Genomic DNA, 13601 nt, shown 5'->3' on the forward strand with positions numbered 1-13601 from the left:
GCATGAGGACAAAGTGTGTAAACTGTCAAATGAGCTGCTGGCATCCAGTCAGGGCAAACTCACCACAGCACGACGGGAGAGGTTCATATATATATATATATATATATATATATATATATATATATATATATATATATATATATATATATATATATATATGTCAAAGCCAGCTCACCAATAAGAATACAGCAGACACTCTGGGGCCATTACAGTGTACACACATGTAGCCACAGCTAGCGGCGCTCTCACAGCTCTCTGACACGCCAGTCACATGACAGGACGCAGAAAGCAGACAGAACTCAATTTAAATGATGGGGAGGGGGGGAGGGGGGATCCTGGTCGGCCTTGTTGCTTGATTGAAAGCTGCCATATGAGATCACTCTATCAGCAGCACTAGTCGGAGACGTTAAAAACACAATGGTCCAAACGGAAGCAGAAGAAGCACTTTTAGTCCCCATCAGATGCAAAATACTGGATCCTACATTTCCCATAATGCACCACAGCAGCATTCTCTTTTTTTTTTCCATTGCCACTTTTGGCCGTGCCGAGTCAAACCATGCTGTGGTGATTTGTGATTCAATTACCAGCGTAAACGCGCCAAGCCGAGACGGACCGTCTCCGGAGTGGGGCCAAAGTGAGCCTGGCATGCCTCCAGGCAAGTTGCGTTGACGGCCCCGACCCCCTTTCTCTCCCCCAAAATGTAGCGAGACTCACCCCTACCTGCTGCCTGCGCAGACAGAAAGACGTTAAAAGTCTCGGAGGACGTCTGTGCTGCGTCTGGTTGTACGCTCAGATATCTGCTCCATTTTACTGTTGGATGAGTCGTGTTAAGTTACTGCTGATGAAGACCCAACATTTCCTGATTTTGCAGCTTCATGATAAAAGCTGTAAAATAACACGTGGGGGACTTTTATTGTGAAGAGGTTACAGGATATGAAATGTGTCTGACCACTAGTCACAGCCGTGGATCAGCCCGCCGCTTTTAAACGTCATCGACTCAAGAGAAGACAGAGACACAGCTTGGAGCCCTGTCGTAACGGAGATGCAAACCCCCGCTGTGCTGTGCTGTGCTGGGCCGAGCCGGGCCGAGCCAGCACCCGTGTATGGAAAAACAGCATGAAGGTGAGCCGCTGCTCCTATAGCTCCATCGAAAGTGAGAGCAAAGGGAAGCTGTGAACTGCAAAGCAAACCCAGAAGTTCCACTGAAGTCAATATGATTAGCAGATGCAGCTTTATACAGCATGAACTAACTAACTAACTAACTAACTAACTGACTCACTTTCTTTAGTCGTATTCTTCTCCCAGCACCACACCTCTGGTACACAGCCAGCTCCATATGTGTACATGTGTGTGTGTGTGTGTGTGTGTGTGTGTGTGTGTGTGGTGTGTGGTGTGTGGTGTGTGTGTGTGGAGTGTGTGTGTGTCTGAGTCCGTTAGGAGGTCCAGCGCCACCAGGCCACCTTCATACGGTCCCAGACGGCGCCTAAAGAGTCGTAAGCGGGGCGTACATCCAGGATGGAGAACTGGTAGTTCTCCTTGTTGATCTCACCGTCGTAGTAGTCAATGACGTAGCGCACCTCCCGCCCACAGCGGTCGATGATCCAGTCGTGGCGGTCAAATGGCAGCTCGTAGCTGATGAGGAGGAGAAGAAGCATCAGAGAAATGCAGTGGATACTGGCGGCCACCACTGCAGCTGCTGCTGCTTTCTACCAGCTAAACAGCAGGAAGGGACTATATTGTCCCAGAAATAATTGTGATAAACGCTGCCATTTCATCCCCTGCTGTTTATTTTGGCAAATGTTGGCATCATGTTGGCAAAAAGGATGGAGGTCATTTCCATACACAGTACAATAAGTCCATAACATAATTATCGTGACAGGCCGAGACATAAGATCTAACTTGTCCCTAGTCCACTCGTACACGGGGATTTTTTTTATGAACGGAGATTTTCCTCCTTTGATTGAAAAAAAAAAACTCCGTCCACATGAAAACGTAAAACCGCTATCAAGTGCCGTCAAGAGCACGCCAAACCAACAGGTGGCGATATAACCCTAACCGTTTAGCCACGTTGGCCAATCAGGAGCCGGAAGCTCCCGAAGAGGACCGACCGGGTCTCGTCCGTCTCGTCCAAAACCGGTGACGATGGCGGCGAGTTGTGTGTCGTGGGAGTGTAGTCATGAGCAGTGACTTGCAGCGCATTGCATTCTGACGCCTCTGTTCCGCACCGCTTACAAAACGCCATCAGCTGCAGTATTTGAGATCATCACCGGAGCGGTTGAGATCTTTTTTTTTCCTCATATTTTTCATTCTTGCCACATAATAATGAAACTGCTGGCTGATAACATATGGTTAGCTCTTAGCACAAAACCATGACTCATACATATGACACTGAGAAGGAGCTCACCCCATCCAGTGGCGGAGGCGAGCCCTGGGCGAGAACTCCTTGGCTTTGCCCCCAAACCTCTTCAAGGTGGGCCCACATGGACACTCACTGCAGGAAACACGAGGTCACATGACTGTCAGTGCATACAGAATGTGTGTGTGTGTGTGTGTGTGTGTGTGTGTCAGAGGCATGGAAAGCTGCAGTCCGTCACTCACCCTGCATGTAGGGCCTCCCATTTCAGGATCTCCTGCCAGGCCTGCTCGTTGTTCTGGTTGTGGATTTTAATGATGTTGGTCATATCTTGAGCTTCGAGGTCATCTTCACGCCAGCGCCACCTGCAGCACAAACAAGACTCAGACTCCCACAGAACCAGTGCTGTCTCATCAAAAACCGGAGCCATCTTCTAACCGTATATAAACTGGGAACTATATTCTCAGAAGGCGAAGCACTGCTACTCTCTGCTACTTGGGCGGAGTGATTTGCTCGCAGCACCTGAGAAGCCCCGTGGTGAGGAGCAGAGAGTAACAACGGTGCTTTTCAGGTGATGCGCTAACAGAGTTATGACACACACGGGAGAAGGGTATGTATGGACTTATCTAACTCTGGGGGAAAGGTGAATAAGCTAAAGTCCCACTAAGTCGGCGTGTTCCTTTAACTAAACCATGCTGGTCAGGTTAGCCTTATGATCATTCAAACAGTGCAAATGAGAAATTAGAGTTGGAAGAGCCTTCGATGTTATTTGGAGTTGTTAGGAGGCATTATGGTTTCCCAGTAGGGACAAAGAACAGATGGCCCTGCTATAATGTTCCTGCGTGTGCATCAGGCACTTTCCTTGGGTCATTTCATTATTTTCTTCATACTTTCAAATCTGCAGGTTAAATCTTTTTAACAGAGATGGAGCATGACCTACGTATTGTTCAGAACTCTTCTCTCAGATCATTTGCCGGTGGCTCCGTTGTTGCAGTCACAATGATGGCCAATGAGCTGCCATTTAACATGCCGTCTCGTATGTTTCTCTAGTTTTCCGTGCTGTGTCGAACACATTCCCAACTGTCTTTATTGTATGCTTTTCCTCTTTCTTTATGCAACAGAACGACCTGAGTTTCTGTCCGGTAATTGTAAGTCATTGACCGAAAAAAAAATGACGACGACCCGAAAATTGTCCCCGCTCAGAATGACCGGTGGAAATAATTCCCTCTGCACAAATTTGAATTGTGTTAAAATAGGCTACAGTGGTTTTCATATCTTTCGTTCTATTATCAACAACTGTAATGATGTCAAAAACAATGAACAATCATTTTCTTTCATTTAGAAATGACTGTAGACTGTAGCGTATGCGATAAAGGAAGAACTACATGTCGCGTTCTCGCTCTGACAGAATGTAGAAGACTAGCGTAGATGTACAACAAACGGCGAGGGAAAGTGAAAGCCCAAGCCCTGGTGGAACAGGGAAACATTGTGAAGGACTTTATAAAATCAAGCAGCGGCCGGACTTGCGTAAACGAAGCCAAGAAACTGTCAGCGAGGACGAGTCGGCACCAGCTACACCCCCTCTCATAAATGCCACAGACGCACATTGAGACTTCCACGTATGATTGCAGCCGTCGCCGCGGTTATGGAGGCTTGACTCCCTGCAGAACGGCATCAAAACAGCACAGCAGCGTCAGGCAGAGGTTAATGCGCATCGTGAGTTGCAGAGAGACACTTGTTTACAATTACTTGGATTCTAGTCGGTACTTGATCATTTTATGAGCCAGCTTGTTTGTACTGTAGTTTGTATTCTTTTATTTCTTCAGCCTAGCGAATGGAAAACAGGCCTATTTTATTTCAGATCGGCACAACTAGGTGCATTGATTTAATTATTTTGCCCTCTCTGCCTGTAACAAGTGGCCTATCTTTCTTTTTTTAAATTGTATAAATCTACATCCCTTGATGATATTATTCTTTATATATAGCCTGCCTATCAATTGTTTTTAAGTACAATGAACACAGAAAATATTTGAACTTTTCCCATTTGAAAAGTAAAATGAAATTAATGTCACATGACCGGCACCAATTTGTTTTCTAGCGGAGTATGACTGCACATATTTGGATAAGTCGGCTGGCAGGCTAACACTACCCGTTTCCTCACTAGAGTTATAGTTAGTGATCCGAATTGAAAAGAGTATTATGGGATGTTACGTGCTGGAAAACCAGACCTATCTGTGCTACATGTCTGCGCACACATCAGGTCATGAACTAGAAGAAGAAAGCCAGAGTACTGACTGACCCTTTCCGCAGCATGGCGTTCCAGAACATCTGCTCCGATGGGTACACCCACTTCTTGTCCGTGTCGTGGCGGGGAATAGAGGACTCCTGCCTGGCCACGGGGAGTTCGAAGGGCTGGTCTGGAGCTGGTTTCTGGTTCGGGGGAGGCATCTGCACACACAGGGAGCAAAGACAACCCACACTACATCTTTAAACATGTGACTATAGAGAGTGTTTTGGGGCTTCATGGCAACATGAACACTCTCGATGAAAACCCAGTAGAACAATACAGTTCATTGGACAGAATTCATCCAGAAGAGAACCCGTTCAGTAGCAGAAGGAATGAATGATGATGACTTGGCAGTTCGAAGACTAAGCAGCAAGACCATTTAATGCTTCAAATGGAGAAACCACCAACAAGAATGATATTGTCATATTAACAATAAAACTAAAAATCATTTCTTATAATACAATGGTGATCTTGTTGTGCATTTCAAGAGCAGAGCAGACGGTGCAGATGTTTAAAGCGGTTAGCTTGCAACAAAAATCGGTTCACAGCATTACAGATGGTATCCAAAACGTCTCTCTTCAAAAGGAAGAAACCTTCCATCTTGTTAGCTTCTCGTTTTGTGAATTGCAATCCTCTTTAGGCAAAAGGCATGACTTTCAAGATCACACATGTATTAATGTCTGCTTGGCTTCTCCCCCTTCTCCCTCTACTCAGCACCCACTCCCTCTTTCCTACACTAAAGTGTGTGCAGGTACCATATTTGCCGGGTCGATGTCACTCTTCATGCCTTCTGCCGCCTTCATGGGACACTCCACAAACTCATAGGCCCGTTCCTGGTGAGCTGGACCTGGTTCTGCTCGGTGCATCGGACACTCTGGCGGGGGAGACGCTGCAGGAAACAAGAGCACCTGGTTGAGGTAGAGCAGGGACAAAATCCTGGCCAGCACTGGCTTAAAGCCTCCAAACACTCAAAAGATGTGAAACAAGTGTAGAGGAGAAAAGTAAACTTGTATAACGTTTAGAGGCTACAGCAGGGAGCCGTGTATTTGCTGTGTGGTTGCAGGCAGGCCTGCATTGTCCACAAAGTGTCTACCTTTCACAGGCTGAGCTTGATGCATGGGGCACTCTGGAGGTGGAGACACTACGAAAGAAAGATACAGACAACAAATTACAATATGTTAACACAGTCAGTACGGTATAACATGGCGTGACATAAGAGCAGTTCACAGCCTGATTCGTCCCGCGGCAGCACCTTTGACAGGCTGGGCTTCCTGGTGCATGGGGCAGCCCGGAGGGGGGGTGGCCATCATGGCCTCCGCCCTGACTGAAGGAGCAGCAGGTGTGGACAGCGAGGCTCCCATCCTGCCTGTCACATGACGAAAACACACAGTCAACACACAGTATGGAATGTCAGCACTAAGTATCTAACACTGTCCAGGACTGACAGCCTAGTTAATGTCCAGCTTTTAGCCTAGAAGACCTTGTAACGTTACTGCAGTAACTATACTAACATTACACTAACAATATGTAGCAACATCAGTGAACAAGTCAGTCAGCACATGGATGGAGGCAGACAGCAGTTAGCTCTCATGCTCTGCCATGTCTTAGTGATGATCTTTCTTTTCTGTCTTGCATCACAACAACCAGTGGTGTAGTCTACGTGATACGCAGGTATACACAGTATACCCACTAAGAAAGCTCCAGGATTTCCAAATACCCACTTAAAAATGCCCAATGACAAGCATCAACATACTTTCCATTATACTTTTGAATTGTCATCTGTGTTTTCTTTCTTCAAATAGGCTAAATAAAGGTATTTCCACCGTAAATTGGAGCATAAAAATGTATCAGAAAACAGGAAATTAAGTCATTGATGCTTAAAACTTCCCTGGGGGAGGACACCCTGACCCCGCACTATGAAGGCAGATTCTGGCCAATATACAGTAGCCTAGCTACAGTACACCCACTACAATATGTTAGACTTCACCACTGACAATATCGCTAACAGTGCATGCTGATGCATGTTGGACACATTAGGTTTGAACCAAGTTCCTATGGCTCACAAACACAACATATAAAAGTTAACCGGCTGACATGTGACCCTAACGTTAGCGTTACCAGAAGTTATCCTTGGTTAACCTCCCGGTGAACGTTAGCGGCTATGCTTACGTTAGCCGCCCGGTGTGTAAGCGCCTGTAAACACAGCAGCCGTTAACAGCAGCAGGTTCCGGACGCCTCGTCCCTTTCGGTTCGTCGCAGCGAACACACAGAGAGCGGGAGAAAGAAGAAGGGACTGACCTGCGTGTGACAAGTTCTTCTGTCAGCTCACTAGCACAATGTCAACGTGCAGGACAGACATAACAGTTACCCAGAAGGAGTTGCGCAGCGGCCGTACGTAAACCAAACACGTCATCACGCTGAAATCGACAACATAACGTCCTTCCTACGTTGTACCTTTTCTCATAGAACTAAAACCTCCGCTCAAGTCACTTAGATTATTAAACAACAACAAAACTATTAAACTTGTAGAAACTATAGAGCTTCCCCCCCCTAAAACCTCTGACTACACGTGATTTTATGTTTATACTTTTTATGTAATGTGTGTTATTTTATATTTTTTTGTTTTATTTCGTTTCGTATATGTATAATTTTTGTAAGAATTAGTCTTGATGTTTATGTGCTATTGTTGTTTACCTGATTCTTTGTATGATGCACTATGAAACAAGTCTTCGTCCGAGTCATTATAGTCAATAGACTGGTGTATTATGAAGTCATAACTATATTATATAGCCTCATTACTGATTAAAATGTACAATAAGAAAAATAAATACCAACACCAAATTCATGTCTACGTTATACGTTATACCATAGAAATGAGTATTTCTATGTATTACACTAAGTGGAGTTACACAACGCAGGTCACCCTGTAGTGGCGGGAGCTGACCGCTTGGGGAGCGCCAAAGCCCCGTCACACTTTCACGTCTTGTCCATAGACTGTCCAATTATACTCAGAATCAGAATCATAATCATAATCAGTTTTATTGGCAAGTATACTTACATACACAAGGAATTTGACTTCGGTAGGTGTTAACTCTCTATACGTTCAACAAATAGACATGTGGTAGTAAACATTCAGTAGACAAATAGTAATATAGACACATACTGTACAATAGAGACAACAATATAGCCTACATATAGGCACATATCAACATAATATACAAATATACAAATAAGACATAATAGCAAGACAAGTACACATGGAGTGGGATGTAAAGTGCAAAAAGTAATAGTGCAAAGTAATGTGCAAGATGCATATTGGAATGATAAGTATACTGTGTAGGGAAGTGGGTGAGTGGCCAGAGTGGGGATGACCCCACTTATCTGCAGTTCAGTAGAGTGATGGCAGTGGGAAAGAAGCTGTTCTTGGGTCTGGTTGTTTTTGTGCGCAGGGATCTGTAGCGCCTGTCAGAGGGGAGGAGGTTAAAGAGAGTGTGTGCAGGATGTGTGGGGTCTTTTGGTGATGAAGTCATTAGATTATAATGATACAGTGGGTGATTTTCTCATGCTATAACTGTATATTACAGATTGCAGTTGATACAGTCTGTTACAGTAAATATAATGCCACACGTTATATTCACTGTAACAGACTCACGCTCCTTTCCTTCTGCCTCCTATATAGTTCATTTCAATTCACCAGGATGGGGCAATGTATTAAAAAAACAGATAAACAAAATGAAGAAATAAATAAGATGATTCTAATGAAAATGTATATAATAGTAAGTCTAACAAATGTCTTAATTATAACTCTAGTGTTCTGGTGACCCTGAAGTTCCTGAAACTAGGTCCAGCAGTCAAGTCATTAGATTTTGAATGGATGAATGAATGAATGAATGAATGGTTTTATTTCGAACAACATACAAAAAAAACCAACAAATTACTTAAAATACAAGACACAAAGTATTTCACTTTAAAGCGTAACTCTCACCAAAATGCAACCTAGGGTCTTTTTGTGAATGTACCCGAGTCAAACTTTCATTTAAAAGCATATTTAGGATGGAATCGCCAGTTTTAAGATTCACCGTATTTTCGTTTTTCGGTAAAATGGCCTTTTGAATGGGAGTGCTAGGGGCACTACTATGATAGCATCAAAATCACTATTTTTAAAACACTAAGAAGGCTCGACACAACATGAAACTTTGCTCAAAGTATCACCAGGGGCTCTAGAACATTGTTTGTGTACCCAGAGTTTACTAAAAAGAGAGGTTTTGAACAACTCACTGTAGCTGTTGGTTTTCCGTCCATCGAGCCAGTCAAAAATAGTTGAGGGAGGAGAGTAAAGATGGAAAGATCCTAAAGCTTAGTTCCATATAAATGCACAGATAATTCGTTGTTTTGTCGTTAGTGAAACACAATATTGACCTTGTAGTTGAAAAAGGAGTCTCATATAAGAAGGACATTTCCTCCTATGGAGTCCGTTTATTCGCATTCGGAGATCGCCTATTTTTGACTGGGGAAATGACAGCTAGCGTAAACAACAACTGCTAACGTGAGTTGCTCAAAACCTTTCTTTTTAGTAAACTCTGTGAACACAACCAATGTTGTCAACGCTGGAGTTCATGTGTAGAGCCCCTGGTGATACTTGGAGCAAAGTTTCATGTTGTGTCGAGCCTTCTTAGTGTTTTAAAAATAGTGATTTTGATGCTATCATAGTAGTGCCCCTAGTACTCCCATTCAAAAGGCCAATTGACTGAAAAACGAGAATACGGTAAATCTTAAAAGTGGCGATTCCGTCCTAAATATGCTTTTAAACTAAAGTTTGACTCGGGTACATTCACAAAAAACACCCTAGGTTGCATTTTGGCGAGAGTTATGCTTTCAGAAAATGCAAAAAAAAGCAAAATAAAAAAATACTTAATACTGAAATACATACTCTTGTCCGAAAAGGAGTAGGACTTCCCTTTTTGAAATGTCTTAACAACGTGTTTTCAATCTATTGTTTTTTAATAAACAACCATACAACCCTTTAACTGAAAACCTCGTCAACATTTATTTTAACGGCAGTGTTACTGAAACTAGTCTGGCTATCACCAGACCAAGCTCAATCTTTTAAGATTGAACATTAGTCTGGGGAGTCTGCTCTGTATTTTCTACTGCACAAGAGGCGTGATCAACGGGCATAGTTCAAATGACTCTGTACGCAACTGGATAGTCCTTCAACCAATCAGACCAACGATCCGGGTGACGTAGCAGCGACAGCGGCATCAACGGGTTGCTGCGCTTCGGTGGCCGCCATGTTGAATGTAAACAAAAAGCTGCTTGGTCGCTTCTCTATCGTCATCGTGTTAAACCCGCCAATAGCGCGCCAGGTGGATAAGCCAGTTTGTGATTGCAAATTTGTAACGGAAGCAGGATAGATAAACGTGCAGGTTTCCAGCCTGAGCTGCAGGGCGAAATCAAATCGCCGGCAGATCGGGGCTGGGTTTACCCAGTCTAACTGAAACAGCAAGCATGGCCGTTTGATATCGACGTTTGTTGGCTTTATAACATGAAATGCTGGTACAGATTTGATTTATTTTCATCGTATTCTGCTTTTTCACAATACTGAACTTTGTGTCACATGTGGATCAACATGCCAGGGGGGCCCCCAGGTATGAATAAACTGTGGCCCTTTAGAGCCCCTCTTCCTCCCAACCTCTGTCCATTTGGGTATCCTGTCACTTTGTTGGCGAAGTGTGTGATCACTTGAATTTTTCTTGTTCTTTCTTTTTGGTTGTTGCTGCTGTTAGTCCCCGGAGGAACTAAGAAATGCAAACAAAATTACCAATACTAATATTGTTTCTGTTGCTTCTTGCTGGATGAGACCATTGAAGAGTCAAAAGGTCCTTTGAACTGAATATTACTCTATAGTGATGCATATTCACAAACACATTTTCATCAGTTAGACACTAGACACAATATGCAGTGAATGGATCAACACATTCCATGAGTTTATCCAAAACAGTTTATTGTTACTGTCTGATTCATGTTTCTACTTTTATAAGAATTTTCCCAAAGCGCTATACCGTTCAAAATGTTTGCACAGCTCTATTGTTCTTTTGTGCTCTTGTGGTTGTAAACACCCACATCGTCAACAGACGTAACATTGTGAAATCACTTGGACGCCAATGGACGTTGTTTTGGGTTTGGCTCTACTAGCTGTGTGTAATTAATCAGAGTTCTTGGTGTGCCTGGAATGAGAACACAAACTCAGTCTTGGCCAAGTGTTCTGCTGGAAAGTAGTGATGCTGTTTGTTGATTCATTGATCTCGCATAAAGTTGCAGTTAGAGTATATTATTCAAGATAAATGGAATCTACCTACACAAATACCTGTCATTCTACCAGTCAACAGTTGAGTTGTTGATAATACCTAGACTTGTTTGAAGATTTCAGACCAAATCCATGGAAACCATCCAGACTGCAGATCATTTAAAGCAGATGTGCCCAAATTCTTTCATATGAAGGGCCAAAATGTATCTGGATGGAAGGCCACGGGCCAAAAATAAATGTCGATGTTGAAGAATACCCTAATTCTTGCCATTCTCCATAGATAAAACGTACATATGTAATTTAAATGGGAAGTTTACCAGCACTGTGCACTACATTGCCGTTAAACTCAGATTACGTACTTTTTAACTGCACAAAATGTACGTTTCGTAGTCATTACTTTTAAAATAAGAGGAGAATAAGCATGAGCATGTCAAATCCATGGCGGGCCAAAACAAAGAGAGCACGGGCCAAACTTGGCCCGCGGGCCCCAAATTGGGCGGCTTTGATTTAAAGGATGTGAAACGTAATGCCAGTCTCACTGATTAAATCCTGGCTCTTCACACAGGCCACTTCATTCAAGTTGAACATACTGAGGCAGAAGAGGTTCCTAATTTCTTCCAGAGCTCCAGCACCTATATAAGACACAAACCAGGAAAACCAGGAATCAGACTATTATCTAATGTTGCTTGCCACTTTGCGTTTGAGACCCCTCTGAGATCTGAAGGAAATTCACTCAATGTGTGTGTCCGGGGGTTGTAAAGGAGGAGGTACAGCCCATTAAACGGATTTTTGAATGAACATTCTCATGGTTCCATACATGATTGTAATGTTCCCACAGCTGTGATCCATATTACTGTGATGCTATTGTAGTAAAAGTTTTATAATTACCCGCAACACACACACACACACACACACACACACACACACACACACACACACACACACACACACAGTATTCATTCACATACAACTGCCATCTGCTCATGTGTTGCTCCATTTGCTTGCATTCAGTGTTTTGAAGCATTCTCTAAGGGGTTTAGGCCAAATGCACCTGTTACAGAACACTATCATGGATGAAGTTTAAAATGATAAGGTGTCAAACACCAGAGGTTGGAGTCAGGAGGACTTACAACTCGACTTTGACTTTAACACCATGAATCGTGACTTCACACGGACCTTTTGACTTGGAATGATTGATGCTGATGTCAGTTTCTCTTCTTGACTTTCCTAACATGATTTTCCTGTCACGATCCCTTTGCATAACACATTTTGCCATGTTTAGTTATAAGTTGTGCAAAATTGGAAATTTCAAGATGGACACAATTGTTTAAGTGCACACAAATAGCATTGTTACCAATGTGAACAGCAGAGACTGCAGAGTTGATGATCATTCTTAAAGCAAAACTCTTCACATTACACAAACATATTTGATTCATCGTCCATAGAAAAATATGGATTATCCGCTTAGAAAATGTGAAATGTATGACCACAAGAGCCAATGAGGTGGTTTGTTAGTCGTACGACATTTTTGCTCTCCCTCTCCTGCCAGAGTTCAACTTTCAGTGTCTTTGGGAAATGTCCCAGTGTTTGGGATCAGTCTGTGAACACAGTGGGATTCAGATGAAGTGTAACAGACCTCTTCTGGCCTGCATCACAGACGTTGTTTCTGCATGTCTTTGTACTCCTGATTAATTCCAGTGTATCCACAGCCGGCACTGCAATGATGACGCATGTGTTATTTTCAGCTTGCTGTTTTTGAGATGTTCCCTTCACTCAGTTTGTCTTTTTTTTATCTGTTTTTGTTTCCCCTGACTCTGGCTTTGATCAGACACATGAAGGCACACGCTCAGCTGTTTGTCCTGGAGAAAACCAACTGGAGCCTGTATTTACAGAAACTGGCCCTTTAGAGGGGGCTCTGAAATACTGTAGTAGTGAAAGAATGGAGCAGCAAGCCTAAACAGACCGTTAGAAGTTGAAAGCTTTCGATCGGACCTGGTCCAAAGTGGTCTAGATGTAAAAAAAAAAACAGTCAAATCTCCCTATTTTGCATTTTCACAAACAAGACAGAGGCTTCCATTCTTAAAAACAAAAGCTCAGTTTCTATAAAAGCTCCACAACAATACTATACTGTTAGCCCATATGGAAAAGATGTAGATGGTGTCCCCTATTGGCCCATTTTAAGATCATTTTACAAGCTAACAAACATAAATATCTACCAAGTTTTGTGATGTTCGCACTAATTCATATATGGCCAAATGTCCCCCAGGCCACGCCCTTTTGAAGCTTATTGGTCAATATCTTGAACACTTAATAAGACATCAACAAGCGTTTGATACATTTTGATAAGCTTGGTCCATTAATGATCCACAGACATTTTGGTTGCAAACTGACCTACGGTTTAGGATGAGAAGTCAAAAATATGTTTCTCAAAGAAGGCGGAATATCAGGTGGACTTTAGTGGTTCTTGAGGCACATTTGTTCAAGTTCAAGTCAAGTTCAATGTTCATGTTTATTGTCATATGCATATTAGTACGAAGTACCACAGCAATGAAATACAATGTGCCTTGGCACTCTTTATATTTCATTGCTGTGGTACTTTGTAATAATATGCATATGACAATAAACATGAAGGATGAAAACAGATGGATGTCTGT

General features: G+C 43.0%; 1 protein-coding gene across 5 annotated transcripts; it reads right to left on the reverse strand.

Annotated features, from left to right (window-relative positions):
• Window positions 1-784: 784 nt before the first annotated feature.
• Window positions 785-7058, reverse strand: LOC116065029 (cytochrome c-type heme lyase). 5 transcript variants are annotated; one of them, XM_031320479.2, is made up of 8 exons: window positions 6939-7058; window positions 5893-6002; window positions 5734-5781; window positions 5396-5529; window positions 4653-4801; window positions 2599-2718; window positions 2405-2491; window positions 785-1632 (listed from the first exon to the last, which is right to left on the reverse strand). In XM_031320479.2, the coding sequence occupies exons 2-8, from the start codon at window positions 5999-6001 to the stop codon at window positions 1434-1436; spliced, it is 846 nt and encodes a 281-aa protein (XP_031176339.1). In that variant the 5' UTR covers window position 6002; window positions 6939-7058; the 3' UTR covers window positions 785-1433. The 5 variants fall into 5 exon arrangements, with proteins under 5 accessions (XP_031176339.1, XP_031176347.1, XP_035854159.1 ...); XM_031320487.2 differs by having other exon boundaries at window positions 5893-6007; window positions 6939-7044; XM_035998266.1 differs by having other exon boundaries at window positions 5893-6006; window positions 6779-7038.
• Window positions 7059-13601: the final 6543 nt, after the last annotated feature.

The sequence above is a fragment of the Sander lucioperca genome, chromosome 23, assembly GCF_008315115.2.
Source record: "Sander lucioperca isolate FBNREF2018 chromosome 23, SLUC_FBN_1.2, whole genome shotgun sequence".
NCBI classification, from domain to species: domain Eukaryota; kingdom Metazoa; phylum Chordata; class Actinopteri; order Perciformes; family Percidae; genus Sander; species Sander lucioperca.

What these genes read in the sequence shown, in the direction of transcription:
- LOC116065029 (XM_031320479.2), bottom strand. Translation starts at nt 6,001, where the DNA reads ATGGGAGCCTCGCTGTCCACACCTGCTGCTCCTTCAGTCAGGGCGGAG. An exon ending in GGAAGCCCAGCCTGTCAAAG is followed by an intron (nt 5,782 to 5,892) that starts GTGCTGCCGCGG and finishes TTTCTTTCGTAG; the next exon opens with TGTCTCCACCTCCAGAGTGC. An exon ending in TGGGAGGCCCTACATGCAGG is followed by an intron (nt 2,492 to 2,598) that starts GTGAGTGACGGA and finishes TGTTTCCTGCAG; the next exon opens with TGAGTGTCCATGTGGGCCCA.